Here is a 25,983-nt window from a genome sequence, read left to right on the forward strand (position 1 = left end):
TAAGGCAAGGGTTTATAACTGTCTTTTGTCATGGAAGCCTTTGGCTGCCTGGTGGAACTTAACATGGTTTTCTCAGAAAGTATCTACAAAGAAAACTTGAAATAAATAGTTATTAAATACTTTTGGTTATGAACTCCTCCTTAAAACTAGCTGAGGCTAGATAAGAAGAAAACCACTGCCCATGCTTCTCTTAAGACATGGGATGAGAGGATGCAATAAATGGGAAGACATTCTAGTCTTTGTGGGGAAACCATAATTTCCAATACAAGGTACAAATGGTTTTCAACTGTATAAAGTTTGTTCACAGATATGAAAACCTTTTGAACAGCAGACACAGATTCTTAAATCAGTATTGTACCTTCTTTTTAACATGGTCTGTGGGTCTTACCATTAGATCCATTCTATAAGACATTCTCTGGTTCTTGGAAATAGTTTTTCCTAGATTCTGACAAAGATGCATACCTACCCAACTTGAACAATTTACCTTTAAATAAAAACAATTATTAGAGGTGTCTGTCTTGTTAGTGATATATATTTATTTATGAATGACAGAAACTGTTCTGTGTTGACATACCAGGGCAGTTCCAGGTAAGCCACCTGTATCTGTAAAGAACCCATTTCCATTACAGGCCCACTGCAAAACATGCTAGAAAACAGTCTTGGTCTAACTTGCCAACATGTCATTCAGACAACATCCAGTCTGTGGCTCCTTGAGAAGCTTATTTACAACATCATAAAACTTGTGATCATATGCCAAATTATAATGCAGGTAGACATCTTCACAGTATGAGAGTAGCTTTTTCATGTTTTTTGTGACTGTCTCAGTTGGCTGCCGCTGTTTAAATCTAAAGAGAAAGAGTAACATGTGTGTGCTTTAATAATCGAGAGAAAACTAGTTTTTTGTTTTTTTTTTTTTTTTACTACCAAGGTCACTTGAATTTCATTTAAAAATTAGTGACAATGCCATCAATACCTAAAATGTTCAACTCCATTAGAAAATGGGCTTTTTTATTCATTTGCAAGGAATTACAAGATGTAATTTATAATACTTGCTATATATTTATGATAGTCTAGATCATAGCTCTTCCAGCAAACTACTTTCTGTCCTTTGCCTTAAAGGAAGATAATCAAAAGGAATATTTTTAAAGAATTTGTTAATTATTTGTTTTGAGACCAACGGGGCAGCCTGCTTTATAATACTTACTTCTTAGAAATCTCTTCAAATATATTGGTTTTTAATAACCTTTGCTGCTTAAATTCTTCCAGGTAATTGAAGTCACCTTTTAGAATCACTTGTTGATAAAGAATTTCAGCCCAATCTGGGATAAAGTCATAGGCCTCAGCCACAATAGAGGCCTAAAAAAAAAAAAAAAAAATTGATCAGAAAGTATAGAATTAAAGATCAATTCTAGTTTTATCCCCTATAATCTTGACACTAAATAGTGGATTACTTTTTTTTTTTTTTTTTTTAATAGCCTTTTATTTACAGGTTACATGCATGGGTAACTTTACAGCGTTAACAATTGCCAAACCTCTTGTTCCAATTTTTCACCTCTCCCCCAGATGGCAGGATGACCAGTAGATGTTAAGTACATTAAAATATAAATTAGATACACAATAAGTATACATGACCAAAACATTATTTTGCTGTATAAAAAGAATCAGACTCTGAAATATTGTACAATTAGCTTGTGAAGGAAATCAAAAATGCAGCAGGTGGGCATAAATATAGGGATTGGGAATTCAATGTAATGGTTCTTAGTCATCTCCCAGAGTTCTTTCTCTGGGCGTAGCTGGTTCAGTTCATTACTGCTCCATTGGAAATGATTTGGTTGATCTCATTGCTGAGGATGACCAGGTCCATCAGAACTGGTCATCATAAAGTATTGTTGAAGTATATAATGATCTCCTGGTTCTACTCATTTCACTCAGCATCAGTTTGTGTAGGTCTCTCCAGGCCTTTCTGAAATCATACTGTTGGTCATTTCTTACAGAACAGTAATATTCCATAATATTCATATACCACAATTTATTCAGCCATTCTCCAACTGATGGACATCCATTCAGTTTCCAGTTTTTAGCCACTACAAAAAGGGCTGCCACAAACATTCGTGCACATACAGGTCCCTTTCCCTTCTTTATAATCTCTTTGGGATATAATCCCAGTAGTAACACTGCTGGATCAAAGGGTATGCACAGTTTGATAACTTTTTGAGCATAGTTCCAAACTACTCTCCAGAATGGTTGGATTCGTTCACAACTCCACCAACAATGCATCAATGTCCCAGTTTTCCCACATCCCCTCCAACAATCATTTTTTCCTGTCATCTTAGCCAATCTGACAGGTGTGTAGTGGTATCTCAGAGTTGTCTTAATTTGCATTTCTCTGATTAATAATGACTTGGAGCATCTTTTCATATGACTAGAAATAGTTTCAATTTCTTCATCTGAGAATTGTCTGTTACTCTTACTCTTAAAGCTTTTATAAGCTATAACTGGATTTCCCTCTTCTGCTTGGCCATTTAGCAGCAATGTTTTTATTTAAGGTACATGTCATTTCAATTCATTTTCAATGTTATTTCATTTTCTTTGTAAAACAAGGAAGTTAAATTGGTCTAATATTCCTTCTTAGTTCTTTAAGATGATGTAGATTCTGGTCCCCAGAGAGGTTAAAACACACAGCTTTACTTGATCCAATAGGCTTTTTTTTCCTGTCTTCCCTACTCATTATGCTAAGAAGCAAAATTCATCTCTCTTCTGCAGGAAGTATAGACAAGCAATGATATATCAAGACCAGGAAAGAATAAAGGAGGAAAAGCAAAGGACTTGTAATCCATGCTTTTTGGTTCCTGGACAAGAGATAAGATTACCCCCAAAATAAATTCAGAATGAAATGCTTAAACTACAAATTGCAGGATCATAGATTTAGAGATAAAAGGACAGAAGAGATCCAAGAAAACTGGATTAGTTCTAGAATTTTGAGAACAGTTCATTCTGTACAAGGCATGAAAGTCCCCCAAGTTTAACCTCGGCAAATCAAATGCCCCTAGCCTATCATAACAGCAATATTCTCACATGGGGCCCCTCATTTTTCTACGTCAGAGTGGAATGATGACATTCTGGGTACAAGAACAACACTGGGTAATCGGAATATCCCTAAGTGTACCTGGAGAAAACTCCATATTCTAAGATGGATGATTCTAAGGTCCTAGTGTCAGGCCTGGAGTTTTCCTAATCTAGACCAGAACTGGCTCTGAACATGCCCCATCTTTCAGGTTTGAAACTGCAGAAGGCCAATTTTAGCAGATGCCAACAAATCTCCACATCCCCAATGACTAAGTGATAGGGGGGCGGGGGAGATGAGGGAAAGGCGTCTCAGAAGGGCAAGCCAAGGTACAGGGGGGAAAGGATTGAGCAAGAGGTAGAGAAACCAATGTGCATAAGGTTGGTTGGAATGACAAACCCACCAATACTGCTTGTGGCACTAGAAAAGACCTCAGACTAGCCTTAAGAGCATCCTTATCTAATCAATATCTAGCAACCTCATCTGAACTTTTGCTCAGAGCAAAGCAAGCCGTCTGTACTACTCATTATAGGTTTCAGCCCAACCAAAATGACTGTCTTGGCCATGGTCAATACTCATACTAAAGCAGTAATTATGGCAGTGAAGGCCTTGAAGTTTCCAGGGGCTTCTCCCCTAACCACCCCCTCCCCCCCTCACCTGATAAAATCGAGGCAGGGCCATGATACAGTCTGTCAGATTCTGCCTGTTAAGATTGATGAGCATCGTGTTCTGGCCAGTATTTAGAAAATGAATCTGTAATGTTATCAGCTTCGTAAGCCGGTGACAATGCAGAGCCTGACGAACACAGGAATCCTGGAGGCAAATGCAGCGTTGGGAGAGAAAAAAATCGGTGAGTTTTTAAATGGGGGGTATTTGACTTGAAAAGATGGTATTTTAAAGAGATCACATCTTGTATGTCCTTCAATGAACAACCCTTTCCCTGGCTCTGGTCCCTGACCGTCTTGAGCTTCATCAGGCAGCTCTCTCAGACTCGCCTGGGTTGGGCCACGTGTGGTTACCTTAGCATAACTCTCCGCCGCATCCAACATCAGAGTCAGGGCTTTCAGCAGCAGCTGTTTCAGCTGAGGCCCATCCTTGACACATTCCTCTGGACAAAGAAAAGGGGACTCGTGAATTACCATTTGCCTTGGTTCCCAGTGTTTTCCTGAAACCTCAATTTGAAAGAGCAGAATCATCTTATCTTACGAGGAAAGTATTCCTCAGTAGGATCATTTCTATCTTATCTAATGCTGAACCACCACCACCTCTGGGCAGCAGCAGGAAAAATTTGAAAGGTATCTCACATATATCTTTTTTTTTTTTTTTAATAGCCTTTTATTTACAGGATATATGCATGGGTAACTTTACAGCATTAACAATTGCCAAACCTCTTGTTCCAATTTTTCACCTCTTACCCCCCACCCCCACCCCCAGATGGGAGGATGACCAGTAGATGTTAAGTACATTAAAATATAAATTAGATACACAATAAGTATTCATGACCAAAACGTTATTTTGCTGTACAAAAAGAATCAGACTCTGAAATATTGTACAATTAGCTTGATCTCACATATATCTTGAGAATACTCAGGCCCTAACCCTCATTCACTGGGTTGACTGAAGAAGAATGTCTCGTGCTTTCAAGAAAGGCCCTTTGGCCAGAAATGTAGAAAGGCTGGGAATCCTACACTCTACTGTGATTATGACTTGGCTTCCCAACTAGTAACTTAAGTTTTCTTCTTCCTTTGCTGATGCACCAGGATGATTATCATACCATAGTCTTGAGGCTGAGTCAGTTTGAGTATCTGTAGATGGAAAGTGTCCTATGAAGACCCGTGATAGCTCCCCCGAGAACAGGATTTCCAAATCTCATTCCCACAGTATCCCATAGATACAATCCAGTTTAGAGTCCTGTAACAGCCTATGCCTACGCAACAGCTAAGCTCTGAAGCTTTTTAGGATTCCTCCAGGATAGCGTCCAGACCCCCCATTGGGTGGGTGCTGTCCTTGGCCTCTACTTACCCCAGGGCTGGGATTCGATGAGCTTAAGCTGGATGCGGGCAGCTGCCTCATGGTTCTCCCCAATTTCCCGGCACATGCTGAAGCAGAGAGCAATCATATTATGCTTCTCACTGTCTCCTGGGCGGCAGCGCTTGATGTAGTCTAGCAGGGCTGTCTTTAATGTCCCACTCTGCCAGGGGAAAGAAAGGGTAAACTCGGGGACCAAACAGCACAGAGAATGATGTGGAGCTCGTTCACTTCAGAGTTCCTCCATCAAATAGCTGTAGGGGAATCTCAAAACCACTGTGGTAAGACTTGAGGACTCTGGCATTAGCAAGTTCTTTCCCACAAGACTACTGTCTCATCTCATTCCTCCAAATCAGTGCTAACTCTGAAATGTGACAAAAAAAAGTATTATGGAGATACTCCACATGGAAGCCTATGTGCTCAGCCCTCAAGAGACCCCAGCAATGGCAGCGCCAACTTGCTCTTGAGCCAAGTCATGCTGGAGGTGGTAAGAAGGAGTGGGGAGGTAACAATAAAAGACAATAGTTTCTTCTTGGATTCAAAATCCTGCCCTTATTTATAAAGCTTAAGCTCACAGAAATCGAATATTTCTCTTACTAAAGGTCAAAGAATTTCAGTCAAATGGCACCCACAAACAGAGGGTCAGAGAAAAGGGACACAGATAAACAATGTCTATTAGCCAAGTCAATCCTGATGGTGGTTTCTGAACCCTTCTCATAAATGGCTGTGCAGCCGAGCTGACCCCAAAACAAATCTAGCTCTTGGCCACATGCTTGTTTTCACAACCCCAGACCATCTGAACAAGTTTCCTTTTTGGAAGAGATCCAGTACTTTGTCCGCCACACTGAATCCCCAGCAAATGAAAGCAGCCCTTATCTCAAGACCCAGATGCTCCCCACGTCAGGCAAGCATCCTCAGCCTTAGGGAAGGAGGCACGTCCCGATCACAGAACCCTGCCCTGTAGTCTGGGGGCTTGGTTAGTGTTAGCACACAAGAGGGGTGCTCCTCTCTAGCAGGATTCCCAGTCCCACATCATTCTCCTTTGTGTCATCAGTAGCTAGCACCAGGAGGTGGCAGACTAGGGATCTCAGAAGGAACAAGATGCCTTCAGCAGGAAATCTTTCCTAAGGAGACACTCAGACAAACCCATTATTTTAGTTGTGGTTTCAGGGTCATGAGTGAACCAGGGGATTTCCAAGAAACAGATTTACAGCTTTAATAAAGCCTGGTACCCTCAACTACTTGGAGAGATACAAGAACTAACTGCTCATAGCATTGAGCCAAGTCAGGAAGCCCATCCGAAGAAACAGGTGAAGAGCTGAGGTTTATTTTCAGCAGAGTAGTGGACTAAGAGCCAGCCTCAGAACCACAGTACAGCCTCTGACACATCTGGCTGTATGACGTTGCACTGGTGGTTATTTATCCTCTCAGGGCTCTGTCTAGTAACTCTCCAAAACTATCAAATGCAGACAGGGGGTCAACTTGTAATTGCAGAGTTTCCTCATTCAGAGATTCCCTTTACAAAAGAAATCTTAAGTACCGTCTACCAAAATATTTTCAGGCACACTTGCCAACTGTTCCCAGCCCTGACACACACAGGCCCCAGATTATCCTCTGCCCCCTTTTACTTAATAAAGGGTCCATTCTTGTTTGAGGCAGAAACCACTCCCATCCTCAAAATTCTAGTATCAATTGAATGTATTAAACATGTAATTTATAGTCACCCTGAACGTACCGGGTCCAATTTTTTCCTCATCAAAACTTCAAAGTAGTGTTTCCTGTGCAGCAAGTCAAATATGTAGGTCATCTCATTGTATCTTCCAATGCCCGTCAGGAGGCGTACCTGAGAAAGGGGGCAAACCACATCAGAAGTACTCATTCTCTAGGCTCTGTCAATCTGAAAGACTCCCGGACACACCAATTTGGTTCACCACTTGTGAAACATCTAGTCTGGGTAAGGTGCTGGGAAGAAAAGAGACACCCCAAATAGTCTTTTCCTCAAAGAGCTTACATCCTATTGGGGGAAGAGGTAGGTGGGCAGGGGAAATAAACATGCATGGTGCAGTGCAGTAAATAAAGAAATACAGGTCCTATGAGGATGGGTGCTGAATCAGCAACTGAGTGAATCAGATAAGTGCTTCATAGAGGAAGTGAGATCTGAGCTGAGCTTGGAAGATGAAGACAAAACGAGATTTGTGGGATGGCACAGAGGTGACAAAGACTGTCACTACAGTGATTCAGTTTGACAGGAACAAAATGAAGGAAGGAGAGAAACATGAAAGAAGGCTGGAAAAACAGATGGAAGCCATACTGGGGAGGGCTTAAGAAGTCAGGTTGAGGATTTTGGCATTTTATTTTAAAGTAATAAGGAGGAAATTGGTAAAATCTTTGAAAAAGAGAGTGACATGATTAGAATCGTGCCTTAGGAAACACTTTCTGGTAGCTGTGAGAAGGCTGGATCGGAGAGAAGAAAAACTGGAGAGGCTAATTAGGAAGTCATTAGAAATGTCCAGACAAGAGGTGACGAAGGTATAAAATAGCTGTGTGAATGAAGTAAAAGGGACAGATTCAACGTATGTTGTGGAGGGAACATCAGCAATATGTGGCAGCTGACTGGATGAGGGGAGGAAGGAGAATGAGGGATGATACCAAGGTTACAAACTTGGGTTACCAGAAAGTGGCAGATTCCCACTATAAAAACAGGGAAATTTGGGAAAAGGTAAGCTTAGGAAAGAAGATAATCTATCCTGTTTGGAGCATGTTAAGTTTAAATATCAAAATGACTAAAATTTAGGGGAGAGATCAGGCTAAATATATAAATCAGGAATCATCTTCTTAGGGTTAATAGCTGAACCCACAGAAAACAGGTGAAATCAGCATGAGAGAATGAAGAAAGTCAATAGAATCAAGACAGAGTCTGTAGGAACATCCACTCTTAGTGGACAGAAGGTAGAGGATACAATCTATCAGAAGAAGGAACTGAGCATTCAACTGAAAAGACTAAATTAAATCAGTCAGCAACCTTAAAACAAATAAAAGAAGGGGCAGCAAGGTGGTGTTAAGTGCACCAATCCTGAAGTCAGAAGGACCCAAGTTCAAATTTGATCTCAGACACTTAACACTTCCTAGCTGTGTGACCTTGGGCAAGTCACTTAACCCCAAGTGCCTCAGCCAAAAAAAAAAAAAAAAGTAAAATTCTTTTTACAAAAAACTGATTGGCAAAACCAAGAACTATTTTTTTTGAAGAGAATAACAAATTAGATTCATCATTATTAGCCAAATTAATCGAAAGAGGAAAATCAAATTACCAAAATAAAAAAATGAATAAGGCAAATTCAGAATAAAAAGAATGACCAGAAATTACTGTATGTAAACATATAGAGAATTTAAAGGAAATTGACATTTACATACAAAAATTAATATCTATTATACAAAAATTATTCTAAAAATAGATAAAGAGCACTCTACCAGTTATCTTTTATAAGATACATACAGTCCTAATACTCCCCAGAACAAACAGCAAAGAAAGAGAATTATAAAGCAATTTCTTAATGAATATTGATGCAAACACTGCTCTCAGAGAATATTACATTTCATAAAGAAGAACAATACACATGTTTATTTTAATACATGAAGAAAAAAAGTTGTCAAAACTCATTTACATTAAAAACCATAGGCATAGAATGGTTTTTAATATGATCAAAATTAAGAACTAGCCTTGCTTCTTGTGGGGAAACAGAATCTTACACCATTAAACAATGGGATAAAAATAAGTTCCCCCCATCTATTTGACTCAGATGTAGAAATGTTAATTATAGTAACAAAAAAAGAACAAAATCAAAAGTATCAACATCAGCAGAGAGACAAAACGATCACTGTTTTTAGATCTCAAGACAATGTACTTTAAAGGGAATGTAGCAATCAAGCTTGGAGTGTAGCCTTTAAAATGAACTGCTGGAGTGCTGAGGGTTTCTTTTCTCCATCAGAGCTACCCCAAACTCTTACAGAAATATACCTTAGAGAAAGCAAAGCTCCCGTTACATATGTCCTGCTTTCTTGTGTTTTATTAAAATGGTCCTGGAATGTCATCAGTTGAATTAAGATGACCCCAAAGCTTCCCTAAATCACGTTAGGTTTTAATTTGAGGCTCACTTCCTTTTCCTGTGTCTGACTCTCCTGATTTAAGTTTAAAAATTATGTGCAAAAACAATTTATTAAATAGCTACTACATGGAAAAATACTATTCTGGATACTTAAGAGATATAAAATTATACAGGACAAAGTCTTTAATTTATGGAGCTTCTGTTCTTCTGAACTATGTCCAGGGTAGCTGTGAGGGGGTTCCTTACCACCAGTCCGTACTCGTCATTAGGGGCTAAATGGTTATCAGTGAGCAGCCGAGCCGCCTGCAGGACTCTGATAATGCCTTCCATATGACAGGTCAGAGTGAAACACTGATGGGCCAGGATCAATAACTCTGTAGCTGTGAACAGAAGAGAGGAGAGGCTGCTGAGCGGCTGGGAAGGGAGATGCTCATGTTTCCTTGGCTACAGATCAGTGAAAAGGGTAAGGGTGTTTAGCTGTTCTCAGTAGTACAATAATTTGAGGGACTTATGATGGAAAATGCTATCCAACTTCAGAGAAAAACCTGATGGAGTCTGAATGCAGATCGATTGAAGCACACTATCTAAACTTTTTTTCCCCTTTCATTTTTTTTTTTTTAGTTTTTTTTTTTTTCTTGCTGAGGCAATTGGGGTTATTGTGACTTGCCCAAGGTCACACAGCTAGGCAGTGTGAAGTGTTTGAGATCAGATTTGAACCCTGACTTCAGGGCTGGTGCTCCATCCACTGTACCACCTAGCTGTGTGTGGTTTTCTTTTTACAACATGACTAATATAAAAATAAAAGGCTAAGAGTGCTGGACACAGGGATTTTACCCTAGTGATCTCTTTAGCTACTTAATGAAAGCCCTGATTTTGCTAGCTCTACAAATCGGATAGTCAGATCTGCTATCAAATGTCTAAAAATCCCAAGTGGGTGATTTAAGAAGGAAAATTAATTTTTCTAAAAGACTATTTTAGGACTCTCTTGGCCAGAATGATTCCAGGAAGGATCTTAGATACAGGAAGGAAACTATTCACCAGATGGGAATTTGGAAAATCTATTTCTTTTTGTAGATTCACAAGATCTAGAGCTGGAAGGGATCCTGAAGTTCTGATATACCCTCTCATTTTACTGGAGAAAAAACTGAGCTCTAAAAGTTAAAATATCTTAGGCAAGGTCACACAGGTAGAGGAGAGACCAAACTAAAAACTCTGGTGGCCTCTTTGATGGTCAATGTGCCACACTATCTTCTAAAGTGCTAAAACCAATCTCTGGAAACAAATTGCAAAGAAGGAAGGTTAATTAATCCCAGAAGGCTCTGTCCTCATACCTAGGACCTAGCCAAATGTTACTTGCTATTTGTTAGCACAATTATCTTTCTATTCAGGCCCCATGGGCCACAACTGGAGATGGGAGAGCAGAAACAAAGAAGCCAGGCAGCAGAAATGGGTCTAGGTATCCAGAATTTCCTGGTCTGCAGTTCCTCCAGAGTCTGCACAGTAAGTCAAGAAAAACTAGAAAGGCTCTGGTCCTACTGGTGAAATAGTGGAGCAAGGGGAGGTGGGAGAGTGGGTGATGAGCCTCCAGGCAAACAAACACAAGACCACACACATATCCAAGCCCTCAGGAACTACCCAGTGCTGACTTACTACAGGCCAGCTCCCCAGGGGGGACTGAGGAAATCTTATCTAGCAGCTTCATGCCCACCAGGGTGCGATCCTGGCAGAGAGCTGTCAGCTGGAGAAACATCAGGCCTTCCTCTGCTGGACTGGACACTTGCTTCTGTCCTGTTCAGATACAGGAAAAAAACAGTTATTGTTTATAAATATGAGGAAAAAAACACACAAGGACCCAGCTAAGCACAGCTAACAGGATGGCACTTCTTTATAGGGAGGGAAGGTGAGATGAACTCTTGAGAGGTTTTTTTGCACAGGGAAAATTAATTCTGAGATTAATTAATTATCTGGCAATTAATACCGAGAGTAAGTTCTAGAAGCTATCAAGTGTATTCAGTCTCAGCACTGAGTTTCGATGTCAAATATGAAAATTCATCTAAGGTAGCTAGCTTTCTGAAAAAGATAGCATGAATTTTTCAACTGGAAGTTTAACTACTTCAAAACATCTAGGACTTCCTCAGTATGGGACCTTCCTACACCAATGCAGATTAGAACTCTTTCACACCTTATTAGACCTTTTCATAAGAGGCTGTGACCCTAAATTTATCATCTGGTAACTGGCCTGGTGATAAGCTTTTCTAAACTTGGCTAGGCTGGTCTTCATGACAGGCAATTGTGGAGGTGTATATTCAAAAACTACCTCTTGTTAGAACCTGCTAAAACTGATGTCTCACTGGTCTAGACTTCAAGAGTCCAGAGTCATCCTTCAAGAAGAGTTTGAAAAACATCCTGGGTCACACCTCTAAGTGTCAGCGCCTCACCAGAAACAGCAGGACCCTCCCTCACCTTTTTCTGCTGAGGCAGCCAGCAGCTCCCTCATCACCTCTTCAGCCACAAGCTCAGCCACCTGTTCTGCTGTCAGGCCTTGGGTTGTGATGAAAGCCTGGGCTCGCTTGCAGCGGTCAGACTGCTGGGAGGACAGGATGGCTTGGAGCACAGAAGTACTGTCCTGGACAGAGATTTTCCGGTAAGTGCAGCCCAGCTCCTGTGGGGTGAAGAGAGCACAGTGAAACCTGAGGCTGAGACATATATTCCAGGGAAATGTGACCCAAAAGAATTCTCCATTAATAAGCCCAGGCTACACTGAGACTAAGCAGGAATCTTTGAAAGATGGAGCCAAAAGGATTAATTTTCTCCTCTACTATTTCACTAAGGGACCCAAACTCAAGCCAAATGAACATAGACAAAAAAAAAGCTTTCAATCGAAAAGGGGCAAGGAAAGGAGCTAATTATAATTTCTTTTAGATAGTTGAGTTTTTTAAATTCCCTAAAAAACTAGAAATTTAGCATGTGCCTTCTTTTCCCAAGTCAACTCATGCTTTACCAAGCACTCTTCTCTATTTCCTATTCTTTCTCTCCTTGTCAATTCTCTTTTTTTAGCTTACTTTCCTTGTCCTTCCCTTCCCCTGCAGCTAACCTGAATTCCACTTTTTCCCCTTCATTCCGCACCTCATTACCCACACCAGAAGAGCACTATATGCACATACCTTGGCAAGTTCATACAGACAAAGGACTTGCCGGCAGTAGTTCTTTCCATGAAGACATCTGCTAATCAAAGTCTCCAAATGGAGCGCAATCTCATCACCATGTGTGACCACAACGAAAGACTGACTATCCAGACTTGAGGCTAGAAGCAATTTATAAGAATGAGGAAACAAATAGCAAAACACAGAAGCCATTTCACCTGGTTACCCTGGAGTTCTGGCCTTTGTCTCCCGCTTCCAAATTTCCTTCATATACTTCCAAAATCACACAGTTCCCTTCCATAGCCTTTCAAATCCTTTCCCCAACAATTCTGGCCTGAGCTATTGTACTTTTTATTATGTTGTTTTCCACTTAGTCTTATAAATTCATTGGAAACAGACTCAGTTCTCATTTTTATATGAGATAAACACACAGTAATACTGATAATTCTCCTCATAATAAATGTCAACAGGAGAATGGCTAATCAAATAAAAGAAAGACTTTGATCCCAGAAATTTAGAGGAAAGTCAAAATATCAAAGTCAGGATTCCACAAGTTCATTTTTAAGTCAATTTAGAATTCAAAAACTTTTTTCCTATGAAAAATAGTTTTGATCTAAACAATCATGATATGCATTTAGGGTTCTAGCTTGGGATTCTCAGAATAAGAAGATTAGAAACTCTCTCTCTCTTTTTTTTCCCTTGGCAGTGGGTAAAGTTTGAAATATGGGGCTGGGGCCCTCCAGTGCTTGATACTAAGTTCAGGAAGCACTAAGTTCAAGTTACATACTGCTCTGAAACCTCCTAATTGGAACTCCAACTTGCTCCTCTTCCTTCTCTAGCAGCAGCTCAGCGTCTCGAAGGATACCTTGGATTTCTGGGTGCAAATCATCTATACTAGCTTCTCCTGAGGCCAGTGCTCTACAGTGCAACACCAAGAAAGCATCTTGATTATAGAAATGAAAATAGTGGCAAATCCTGCTTGCTTCATGAACAGAACCATCATCTAACAGATGTCCAATTAGAAAGTTTAGCGACTCTGCCTCATTCTTATCCAGTCTACTCTCAGAGGCTTCTTTAGAGGGAAAGCCATTAATCTCTAAGTATTTTGAGGCATTCAGGGCAGGAAGTTTGGAGAAGGAAAATTCAGTGGCTAAGCTATCAAAGGAAAGGTCACCACTAGTTGAAATCTGTCGAGAAAGCCTTGATTCAACCACCTCTTGGTCACTAGAGTGGATTTGTTTGGTGATACGACAAAGCCAGATCTGCTTCTCCAGCTCTTCTAGCTTTCCTAAGGGTACAGGATCCTCCTGGGCAAGCCAATGGCCTGCCAGAGTAAGCAGCAAATGTCTTTCCATAATGTTGCATTGTTTCTTATCAGCTGAGGACTCAGATGTCACAGTGGCCTGGGCTAAAAAAAAATCAGATGCTACTTTTTTAAAAATGGAATTCTTCTTAAAATTCTCATGACATTTTTTCCAGAATTCAATTCTTGCTTGTTTCAGGTACCACTGACCAATATGTTTTAAGGTCTGCATCTCCTGAGTTATCTGTAAAATAAATACAAATGCTACTTTAGGTTTTACCATAAGATTTTTTTTAAAAAGGATCTTTAGTCATACTGATTCTTAAGAAAAATATGAGCAGTATAACATTCAAAATAAAAGAAAAACAAAATTATAGAAATTAGAAGGTCCCTATCAGAAAAGGTCATCTAATCCATTTATTCGCCATCCCAGAAAAATGCACTTAACCTACTTTAAAAGAATGATTAGGAAGAGATTTCACATTACTTTTTAATTATTTATTTTAGTTTCCAAATTCCCTTAGCTAAAGTTTTTCCTTACAACTGAGTTTTTATCTTACAGTCTAAATCCATTCATAAACATGAAAAGCATTTCTTGATGAATTTGTATCAAGAATCACAGGACCTTTCTATAAACAATGCCCTTAAGATCCATCCCATGGGAGAGATAAAGGAGAAAAAATTTGGAACACAAAATCTTATGAAAACGAATGTTGAAAACTATCTTTATATGTATTTGGAAAAATAAAATACTATTGAAGAAAAAAAAAAAAAGATTTATCCCATGGATTAATTCGTGTAAAGTTTCTTTTCAAAGTTTTTGGCTATGTTTCCATTTCACTTTGTGGATGGAATTTAGAATTTAGATAATTCTGTTTTACAGAATTAATTTTACTTTCAGAAAAGTACTGCCCTAATCAATGTTGGTTTAAAAATACAAGTTTTTATCCATAACTAAGCAACCAACTTTACCTCTTCAATAACCAAACTATCCACAGGTAATTCAGCTAATCCTGCAACCTTCCTAGCCAGGGCAAATTGTCCTTCTGTCTGCAGTCTTTCCACAATGGATCTACATTCCTCCTGAAAGTTCTCAGTGCTATAACTGGTTATAATGGAATGATTAATAACTATGGATGTGTCCTTCAAAATCTCACTGAGCAAACACAGCTTCTTTACATCTGGACCTGTAAACAAAGAGAAGAGAGTTAAGGACACCACTATGGCACTTGAGGGTAATTGTGGTCAAGGGTTGTAAACATTTTATTGAATATAGTAATGTGAAATCTGGAGGTAGGACCTGTTCATATTGTTAATCACTCAAGAATGCAATTAACAGAAAAAAACAAACAACCAAAAAAAGAACCTCATAATTCTGAAACATTAGAACTGTTCAAAATAATCATACCAAGTAGCCCGAACTCAACTGCCTAACAGTAAGTCTTTTTTTTTTTTTTTTTTTTTTGGCTGAGGCAGTTGGGGTTAAGTGACTTGCCCAGGATCACACTGCTAGGAAGTGTTAAGTGTCTGAGGGCAGTTCTGAACTCAGGTCCTCCTGACTTCAGGGCTGGTGCTCTAGCCATTGCACCACCCAGCTGCCCCAACAGTAAGTCTTAATACAGATTAACAGATGCATCAAATCTACACCCTAGTTTACAACAGGGAGCAGGAGAGCCAACCAGGCTTGGAGCTTTCCAGTTTTCCAGCACTGTTTCCACTCTGACTTGATATATCCAAGCGGCCACCATTGGCTGAGAAAATAAATCCATTACAAGATTACTTGAAGGCAAAACAAGTAATCAAGTAGGGAACACCTTAGTTAAAATAGGATGGCTAAGGCTGTAATTGACATCCAATTCTCCAACTACTAGCCTGCTGTAATCAGAAGGTCACGTTACTCCCACCCAGGGTAGTTATTGGTCCTGAGTAACCCAACTAAGGGGCAGGTAAATGAAGAAGTGGAGAGAGCACTAGGATTAGAATCAGGAGGACTCCTCTTCATGAGTTTAAATCTGATCCATCTCTTACTAACCGTACGAACCTAGATAAGTCACTTAATCTTCTTTGCCTCAGTTTCCCCAACAGTAAAATGAACTGGAGAAGAAAATGACAACCCTCTCTAGTAACTCTGCCAAGAAAATGAGGTCATGAAAAGTTTGAAAGACTGAACTACAACAATGACCACCTGGCTAAGTTTCCATCATTAATTCTTAAGGGAATCTTATTTTTCCTATAAAAAATCTTGACCAACATCCTGCCATTTAGGGGAGGGGGTGGGGGGGGGGTAAGAGGTGAAAAATTGGAACAAGAGGTTTGGCAATTGTTAATGCTGTAAAGTAACCCATGTATATATCCTGTAAATAAAAGGCTATTAAATTAAAAAAAAAAAAAAACAATATAAAAAAAAAAAAATCTTGACCAATACTTTTTTGACAAAACTTATGTAAATCAACTTGAGGTAGTTTCAGCTCTCACAATTTAGGAAGTTTCATGAACAAACTGAAAAAGCTCAAAATGTCACAACTAGACATTTTCTATCATTTTCCTCAAAAGCCTGCATTTCTTACTTAGGGAGATGGGAAATGTATTAGAAATGAAAGCACATATTTATTTCAGTGATACAGAGCATGGAGCACTTCCTGGAGTCAGGAAGACATAAGTTCACATCCAGCTTTAGACCCTTACTAGCTATACGATCCTAGGCAAGTCATTTAATTCCGTCTGCTTCAGTAATGTCATCTATAAAATGGGGATGATAATATGGCTGCTATGAGGATCAAACAAGGTAGTAATTATAAAGAGCACAGAACATGGCACATAATACGTGCTATATGTTATTATTATTAATGCTAGTATTGTTATTATATAGCACTTTAAGGTTCACAGACTGCTTTCCTCACAACATTGGTAGAAATCTCTGTAAAAGTCCCATTTCAGAGGACTATAGTTGAAATCCCTTCAAACTCCTTCCAGTGAAGACTACAGGAGGAAGTATACAGCTGGGGTCCACGCAGGTGAACAGAACAGTATACTAGCAGAATGCATGTGAAAAGGGGATACCAACTTTCTGTGCTGTTGTCACATAAAATCACTGAAGCACTAGGATGGAAGTCACCTGGTCGATTGCCTATATGAATGAAAATCACTCTATAACATTACTGCCCATTATTCAACCAGCCTTTGCTAAAGAATACTAGGGAAGAGCAGTTCCTCCCTGAGGGATGTCATCCTCTCTCTGGACAGCTCTAAGTTTTGGGTACTCTTTCCTCAATGGGCTAAGCCCAGATCTGCCTCTCCAATGTTGAGCTGCTCCTGCACAACCACTTGAGAAGAATACATCTAGCTCACAAAAGGCCTCCCAATACTTGAAGTTGGCTGGCATCTCCCTCTTAAATTTTCTCCTTTCCAAAATAAGTATCTACAGACCCTACACTGATCCTCCTTGTCTGTGCTGTCTCAGCTATGATGACAGCTATTTTATAGTTGCTCTCTAGATTACTACTGTCCTTCTTATCAGCAAGGGAAGAGAGACACTTGTTTCTTAACTAGAGTTTCCACCTTCCAGTTAGCCATTTTTGTTCTTTTCTTTCTGATCCAAAGAGACTAGGCAAAGAAAATGGATGAAAAACAAGAATTCATTGCTTCTCCAAATTTTCCACCATATTACCAAATCTGCATCTCATTGAGTACAGATCCGGTCTCTTCTTGGCTCCTCTTTTTTTCTACAAAGCTAAACCTAACTTTTTTCTTGTCTCTAGAATTCCTTGCCCCTTTTAGCCCACTCTGTACCATGGCTCACAGAGCATTCTTACAGGAGAATTATCATGCTTCTGCCTTTATTCTTAGTTATGTACCCTTGTATGGTTCTTCTATTACATGTCTTAAAAAAAACCAACCTGGTGAGTAAACTTCCTATATAATTATGAGGCTCTTCTAATATTTTTTTCTGTTCCCCTCATGGGAATTCTCCTTTTGTCTTCCCAATTTCAATCTTAGGAATGTCTCCTCTCGTCTTAGGCTGACATGCTGCAGTTGAATGTTTGGACATGAGATTCTATCTTTTTCTGAATTTTTGAGCAACTTTCCTTTGTTGAATTCAAGCTAAAGAAATGAAATCTACAAATCAAAGTCTAATGGACTTGTATTTGATTCCTAGCAAAATTCTAGGATGTATTACTAATTAAAGGCCTAATTTATGAACATTTAGAAAGGGGAAATGGTGATCTCTAAAACTAGAGCAATTCATGCCAGATTAAGCTCATTTACTTTTCTGACAGGATTACTAAACTGGAGATCAAGGGAACACTAGAAATATATTTTACCTGAATTTTGCCCAAGCATTTGAAAAATTCTCTCATGTTATTATGGAAAGATGTAAGCTAGATGATAGAATAGTTTAGTGTAGCTTTCTCCCAAAAACTGCAGTGCATATCAGACTCTGCACCAGACTGTTTTTTTTTCCTTTATCAAAAATTCAAAGATGGATGGGATCACTTCTTTCAAGGTTTCCAATAAAATCCACATATGTGGTCAACCTTCATAATCAGAATTGCAGTTTTCTTCATTGCTCCTTCCACATTTTGAAGGAATCAATAAAGGCAAGTCAAAAAATTATTAATTCCTCTGCTTCTGGCAGACAAAGTGAGCTGGAGCAGAAATCTAGACAGCCAAAGATCGTCATTACTATCATGTCGGCATTCCAGTCTTGTGATCCAGTTCTTAAAAATCTTCATCCATTTTCTCTTTCTATTCAGGTGATTTGTGATATATTCTAATCATAATCTTGCTTCTATTTCTCCTTCCACTATTCTCAGCCAAATGTCATCCATCAGATTTTTTTTCCCCAGGAAATCCCCTAGGTTTCCACACATGAATTAATCTACTTAATACATAATAATACTATTCTGCTCTACCCCTTCCCTGCTTTTATTTATTGTTACTTTAAAATAAAGCCTACCCTTTCAGAGTCATATTCTAGTCACAACTGCAATCTAGCAAGTTCCAATTCTACATCGGAAGTCAAATTTGCCACCCTGCTTTAGAGGATCTCTAGTTCACCTTGCTCATCATCTGTAGTGTATCATGCTTTGAGCATTTGGATATTCACATCTATATTTTTTCCCTTGTTTCTTGCGAGCATTTCTATTTTTTTTTTTCTTATAGAAAAGCTGCCCTACAGTATTTGACTTTGTACTGTTACACAAGAAGTATTCTTTTTCCCTCTCCATTTCTGTTTGAGGTTTTCACACACATGTGCTATCTACAGATAGATACATAACATACACAAAAAGACCATACATTTAAGTTGAAAAAAATGCAGTGCCACAATAGAAAGAAACGATTAAAATTAAGGATAGTAAAAAAAACAAAACAAAACAAAAAACACCAATTACTTTATGTATACATTTTTGGATATCTTCTTTCTTGAGAAGGAATCAAAAAACTGATTTTTTTTTCCCTGAGGTAATTGGGATTAAGTGACTTGCCCAGGGTCACACAGCTAAGAAGTGTTAAGTGTCTGAAGCTAGATTTGAACTCATGTCCTCTTGACTTCAGGGCTGGTGCTCTATCCACTGTGCTACCTAGCAGCCCCAAGAACTGATTTTTAAAAAGCTTAAAAGCCATCCAATTCTCCTATAATCCAATTTAATTTAACTCAATAACATTTATTGAGCACCTACTATGGGTAAAACATTGTTAGGAATTAGGACATGAAAATAAAAAAGCAAAAAAGAAACAACTATCAGAAATGCTATTACCGTCAGTAAAATGATCTATTTCGGAAAACAACTGTAACAGTTTACGTAGCTCATATTGGGTCTTGCACTGCTGCAACATAAGCTTCCAAAGCAAGTTGACTTGACATTTCAGCCATAGCACAGGTATAGCAAGAGTGGCGGTATTATCTGCTTTTTCAATCTAAACAAAAAAAGAGGGTTACAGAGAGTGATTTTGTTCAAACAGCTAATTAAAAAACACCAGTTTGGGATTAAGGGAACTGAGGAATCCCCAAATTTCATCCCATGACTGTATCTTATCTAAACTTTGTATCTAGTAGGGGTTATCTTCCCATGACTCAATGTTCTTTTGCTAAGCAAATATTTTGAATGGAGTAACATGTAGTAATCTTTGTTTAGGTGCTTCTATTACTCCATAGAGAGAGAAGAATAGAAGGGTACAAAACTGGTAGGGGAAAGAACACAGTGACAATCTAGATGCTGTCCTTGATGCCCTCTCTGCCTTTTTCTGAAAAGTTAAAATGTAAAGAACTCTCTCTCTCTCTCTCTCTGCTTCTTTGTCTCTCTCTCAGTGTCCCTCTCTCTGTTTCTGTCTCTCCTGTCTCTTTCCTCTGTCCCTCTCTGTCTCTCCGTGTCACTCTCTCACTCTTTCCTCTCTCCTCCTCCCTTTCTCTCTCTCTCTCTCCCCCTCCCTTTCTCTATCTCTGTATGTCTCTCTGTCCCTCTCTTTCTGTCTTTGACTCTCTCCCTCTCTCTCTCTGACTCTCCGTTTCTTTCTCTCCTCTCTTCCCTGCCTCTGTCTCGATTCTTCTCTCTCTGTCTCTCCTGTTTTTCTCTCTTTCCTCTCTCCCCTCCCTCTCTGTCTCTCTCCCTCTCTCCTCTCTCTCCCTCCCTCTCTCTCTGTGTCTCTCTCCCATCTTTCCTCCCCACTCCCCTCACACACACACATACCCACAAGAGAGAGAGAGATGGCTAATGACTACTGGACTTCTGTGAAGAAGAGTATACATAAACTGATAAAGGCATGTACAAAAAATTCAGCAATGCTAAATAAATACTACTAGTGTTGATTACAAATCTAAGACAAATGTGCTTAGCATCTTTGTCCCCCCAGCTAATTCCAGGGCTACATTATACAAGTCATATATTAAACAGAATCTTGAATTTGAAAGGGACTTTGGAGGTCGTGGAATCCAAACCACACTGGAACAAAAATTTCCCTTATAAAAGGTCTGACAAGTGGTCACCCAGACTTCACTGGAAGATTTCCAATATCAGCCCATTCACAATATTCACAACCAGGGATTCTATTACACTTTTTGGAGAGTTCTAAATATAAGTTTTTCCTGATATCAAATCTAACTGGATCTCTGTGAATGTAAGTGCCTGGTACATACTAGGAACTTAATAAATATTCCCTGTCTGTTCTTTGCAGCTGCTCATTCTGCTCTGTTGGCTTAAGCAGAACAGAATTTTTACGTGATAGTCCTTCCAATATTTGAAGACAGTGATTTTGTTCTTCCTGCACCTTCTCTTCTCACCCTGTATTCTTCATATGATCCTCCTTTGATATACTCTCGAGACCTTTCCTAAAGCTGACCATCCTCCTCTAGCTATTCTTTTGCTCACCAATGTCTATCCTACCATGTGACACCCAGAACTGAACACAAACCAATGTATTTTGACCAAGATAGAACTGTTATTACATTCCTAGCCTTTTCTGATTACCCATTATGCCATTGGGTTCGTAATCAGCTTGTTCACTACCAGTGTTTTCAAGAGAACTTCCTATCTAGCTACATATCTCTCATCTTATTATTGGGAAGTCGATTTCTTGAACCCAAGCATGAGACCACATTTACCCCAATTAAATTTTACTTTATGAGATTTGGTTCAAACCCTAGCCCACCAACAATGTCTCTTTAGATGTTGACTTTGGCATGCAGTTTTATGTAATGTGCAAATGTGTTAAGTTGCCCATTTATGCCTTTATCGGTGTCTTCAGTCAACAAGCATATATTATGCACTGATTATGTGTCAGGAATAATGCTGGAGATAGCAAGGCAATAGCAAAACAGTCTTACATTCTAAAGGGAATTTCATGGAGTGAGAAGATTAGATGGAGATATGGAGGAAGTACAAGACAGGCAATGGGATCAGCCTGCGTGGAAAGGCAAAGAAAGGAAATAGATGTCATGCATGAGGAATAGCAAACAGGCCAGTCTGGGTAGATCAACTGAGTTCTGGAAAGGTAGTAAAATTAAATAAGCCTTTGAAAAGGTAAGCTGGAATTAGCCTGGGAAGTTCTATAAATGCCAAACTTTATCTGAGAAGCAAAAGAGAGAGAGATTTTTGAGTAGGGGAAAACATGATTTTCATTCTGTTTTAGGATTATTACTTGAATAGCTGTATGGAGAATTGATTGGAGAAGGAAACAACATGAGGCAGGGAAGTTAAGAAGTTATAGCAATAATACAGGTAAGAAGTGATAAGAATCTGAATTAAGTTAGTAATGAAATGAATAGTGATATAGGGATGTTGTGAAGGTGCAATCAGCAAAACGTGGCAACTAACCAGCTATGGGAATGAAGGAGACTGCAGACAGGAAGAATCTGAGATTGTGAACCTAGAAGATTGGAGAAGTGGCAGTGCTCTTGACAAGAAACAGGGAAATGGAGAAGAAAAGAGAATGTGGGGGGGAAAGATAATGATTTCTGGTTGACAAAAATGTTAATGAACCCCAGTCAAAGCACAGATTTTTGAAGCACTCCACTGCAGAATTCCTTCCATGGTTGAGCTTAAATCATTACTCTATGTGATGTCTAGTGATTCAACTAGTTATAAATTCAGCCACCCCCCTAATCAATAAACATTTATTAAGTGTCTACTATGTGCCAGGCACTGTCCTAAGAATTAGTGATACAAAAAGAGGCAAAAACAGTTCCTGTTCTAAGGTATCTGAAAGACTATGATGTCAATGAAAAATTAAGATTCGGTTTGCTTGGACCCAGAGACAATGGTGAAAGCTGCAAAGAAGCAAATTTAGATTTGACACCAGGAAAAACTTCCTAACAAGTAAAGCTGTCCAAAAGTGGAATGTGCAGCCTTAAGAGCTGGAAGGTGCCCCCTTCTGAGAAGTCTTCAAGCAAAGGTTGGATGGATATCTGCTGGATAGTAGTTGTTATAGTATAACTTATACTATAGTTATAGTAGAGATTCCTTTCACGTATGGGTTGAATAGATGGCCAAACAAAATGGTTTTGTAACTGTACTCATGTTTTGTAACTATATTCTCAAGGAGCCCATCATTTTATATTGTCCACAAGAATTACATCAGGGACATTTTCAAATGCCTTGCTGAAATCCAAATAAACTTAACCTATATCATTCCCTCAATCTATTAATCCAGTAGGGGCAGAGACTACACCTAGAAGTGCACTGATTTAGGGAGCTGCTGGTGAGGAATTTCTACCATACCAGGTTAGCACTTCCTCTGTAGCTCAGGGAGTTCCCTGGGGGCCCTGAGAGAGAAAGTGACTTGCTTAGGGTCCACGTGTTAGAGTCAGTGACACAGAGATCCAGGTTCAAGTCATGTCTCTGATACATCCTGTTTGTATAACTCAAATAACAAGTTCCTTCCAGTGTTCTAGGCAACTCTCTAAGACACTATAACACAAAGAAGGTGCCAACTTGTCCTGTAAAGACAATTTCCTCAACTGGGATTCCCTGCATCATAGTCATATCCTTATACACCTTATTTATACTTTTATCACACAGCTAAAAAAGAAGGAGATTTTTCTTCCTCCTTAGTACCTTTACTTGTATCCATGGTCAGGAGGCTCTGTGCTGTGAACCAAGTATCTGAACACGTTAAGTGGGCAACATCAGTACCCGATGGCTTAGAGTCAACCAGAGAATTTCATCAGGAACATTGATGAAAAAGGTCATATTTGTCTGATATCATAATTAATCAAAACTGTAATCTCCAAGATGATATAAAAAACCCCTAAAGTCCCCATCTGTGTTCTGTGCCACTGCAACTTTGCTCACAATCCATTTCCCTGGGTCCTCACCAGCTGATGCTCCGGTTCTGCCTCTCTGCCTCCAGAAGAGCCTGGCCCTGGGTCACACAGCACCTGACTTCCCTGCTGTAACTTCCCCCATCCCAGCAACAGGTTATCCCCACAAGGTCCAGGAGGTTGTGGTCTGGCTTACCGTTTCAAGATTCTTTTGGAGCTCTAGCAGTTTGGCTTTGGCGCCCTTGTAGTTCTTCCAGAGCATACACAGCTCATAAATCTCCATCATTAACAGCAAAGCAGAATCCTTTGAAGTGAAGGGATAAAAGAATATCTAACCTCCACCTCTCCCACCTTCTCACCCACCCCGCCCCTCAGTAACAATGTTAGAAACAACAGATGCATATTTAGCGTCATGTTTCATATTCTTTTGGGAAAAGAGAAATTCTAAACTAAAGCTCCCACACATTCAACTCTCAATTTTCTGTTTTATGTGTGACCCACGGCCCAAAAAGTAGGATTTGAAATATTCCAGAAGGCAGTCATATGCAACATAATCACCTCTAGGAAATGTTCTTATACATTCCCTGGATAATTCCCTGTTTTTATTGAAAGATCTACATATGATTAGCTGCATGAAATTGCATTTTCTTCTCACTTTTTGTAGAGGGAAAATTAGCTCATGAGCCTGGGATGGGAATACTGGGAAAATAGGGTTTCACAAGCCTGTCTAGTAGTAATATCATGCAAGTGCTTTTCTGAAACTTGAATACATTAAATTGATAGTCAGTACCTTCAGAAAAAGTTGGAAACTTCTGGTAAGAGTTCTACTCTTTTTTCTTGTTAGCAACATTCTCCAGATAAGCGAAAGGTCCTCCAGATCCCATTCATGATCTTCTACAGAGCCCTGAATATGACTTGTTGCTTCAGCAGCAACACGATCCTCCACAGAAGTGATGATCCAAACACTCAGACATGGAACAACATTAGCATCCTGGAATTGGAAAAGAACACTATTAAAATAAAGCCAGGTGAGAATTAGAATGCCTACAGACCCAGATGAAGCTTCAAGGAAAATCTGACATTTGATATAATGATGTACAGAATGGAGCCAAACTTGATAAATTGATGTGAAAAATATTTAAAGTATTTAAAGATAAAATAAGCTTCCAACTATGCCCAGGGCATGCACAAGTATCAGAATGGGCAGGAAATAAAGAGATATGAAAAGAGAAACAGCAAGGATGAAGTCAATGGATTACTCTCTCCTTCTCAGGGTCTATTTGGCAAGTCCACCACTGATGAAGGGCCAAGCTCACAGGTGAGGCAGGGAAGTTCATAAGGATGGAGGTCTTAAAGGGATAGAGCCGGTAAGTCAATGCCAGGATGAGAGCAGATGTCTCTGGAGCAGAATCAAAAGCTGAGCAGGAGCAGCTATTGTGCCTTCAAAGTATCGTAACCCAGTTAATATGAGGAATAGACAACAAAGTCACCAAAATGAGACTTTTCCTACTAAAACAAGGATGAGGAGGACCTGAGAGGGGATTTTTTTTTAAATGCTCTTAGTACCATGTTAAGGACCAGGCCTAAGTGCACTGTAAGAGGCAGGCCAATTCTCCAAAAGCCTCCACAGCTGTGAACATTTGAAGGTGCTGCAAAGCAACCTTTATTGACACAGGTGTTGTTTGTGGACTGGAAAAATAAATTGGAGGCAGAGGGAAGAGGAGAGATAGGTCAGACAATAAAACTGCCTCTCAGTAGAGAGATCAGAGAACAGCAACTGTCTCTCAGTCTCTGTGAATCACCATCATCCTCTCACAAGAAGAGAAGAAAAGGTTTACCAGAGGTAAAGCAAAGTTACATATTGTGTTCCTGACGGTAGCATCATCTTCTTTCCATGTTGCTGAGCCTGTGTATCCTACTGACCTTGAAACAAGAGGCCAGGATGCTTAGGATGGGAGCCCGTTGTCTCATGGCTTCCGCCAGAAGATAACGCCAGGAATTTGGTGCCTCAGGACACTGAAGCAGAATCTGAAATAAATCAATGGAGATCCCCTCTTGTCTCCTCTGAGTCTCTTGAAGGGGTCTGCCACAAGTCTGTCTATCATGTACTTTGGAGTTTGAAAATGAAGATAAGTTCTCAAAAGCCAACTGCAAATGGTCCTGAAGGATTGGGCTGAAGTAGCAGAGGAGGGACCTGACCTAGAAAACAAAAATTAACTGACTTAGAAAAAATACAATTGTCAGAGAAAAGCTACAGAAAGGGGAAAAACAAAAACATTCACTAAATGGCTCTCTCACACTAACTTGTTTCAGGGGAGATCATATAATTTTGCATTTTGCCAGTCTTTGACGTTCCATTGGATGTACCCAGTGTTTTAATGACTTATTTTTATCCACAAATACTCTTTATAGCGAAAAACCAGTCCCTTCTCTTATTCCCACCCACTGAATTTTGAAAAAGTAAATTTTAATGGATGCCTCTGTTTTTATGTCATAGTCATTTTTGGACCAATCTACATCATCGCTGCAAAAACTGAACATGGTAACCAAAGAAAACTCATTGGGTGGGAATGGGGGGAACCCAC

General features: G+C 39.5%; 1 protein-coding gene across 1 annotated transcript in view; it reads right to left on the minus strand.

Moving 5' to 3' along the window:
• Positions 1-516: 516 nt before the first annotated feature.
• SPG11 (SPG11 vesicle trafficking associated, spatacsin) overlaps positions 517-25,983 on the minus strand; it is a 72,967-nt gene continuing 47,500 nt past the window's right edge. Inside the window, exons 25-40 of the mRNA XM_031952224.1 lie at positions 25,322-25,597; positions 24,189-24,389; positions 23,595-23,702; positions 19,401-19,560; positions 14,614-14,828; positions 13,126-13,885; positions 12,360-12,499; positions 11,659-11,857; positions 10,846-10,983; positions 9,442-9,575; positions 6,828-6,935; positions 5,087-5,255; positions 4,084-4,172; positions 3,722-3,877; positions 1,205-1,356; positions 517-845 (exon numbers count right to left, since the gene is read on the minus strand). Coding sequence (XP_031808084.1) covers positions 665-845; positions 1,205-1,356; positions 3,722-3,877; positions 4,084-4,172; positions 5,087-5,255; positions 6,828-6,935; positions 9,442-9,575; positions 10,846-10,983; positions 11,659-11,857; positions 12,360-12,499; positions 13,126-13,885; positions 14,614-14,828; positions 19,401-19,560; positions 23,595-23,702; positions 24,189-24,389; positions 25,322-25,597 — 3,186 coding nt within the window. The 3' untranslated portion in view covers positions 517-664. The remainder of the gene's footprint in view (positions 846-1,204; positions 1,357-3,721; positions 3,878-4,083; positions 4,173-5,086; positions 5,256-6,827; positions 6,936-9,441; positions 9,576-10,845; positions 10,984-11,658; positions 11,858-12,359; positions 12,500-13,125; positions 13,886-14,613; positions 14,829-19,400; positions 19,561-23,594; positions 23,703-24,188; positions 24,390-25,321; positions 25,598-25,983) is intronic.

Source organism: Sarcophilus harrisii, chromosome 2 (genome assembly GCF_902635505.1).
Source record: "Sarcophilus harrisii chromosome 2, mSarHar1.11, whole genome shotgun sequence".
Taxonomy (NCBI): domain Eukaryota; kingdom Metazoa; phylum Chordata; class Mammalia; order Dasyuromorphia; family Dasyuridae; genus Sarcophilus; species Sarcophilus harrisii.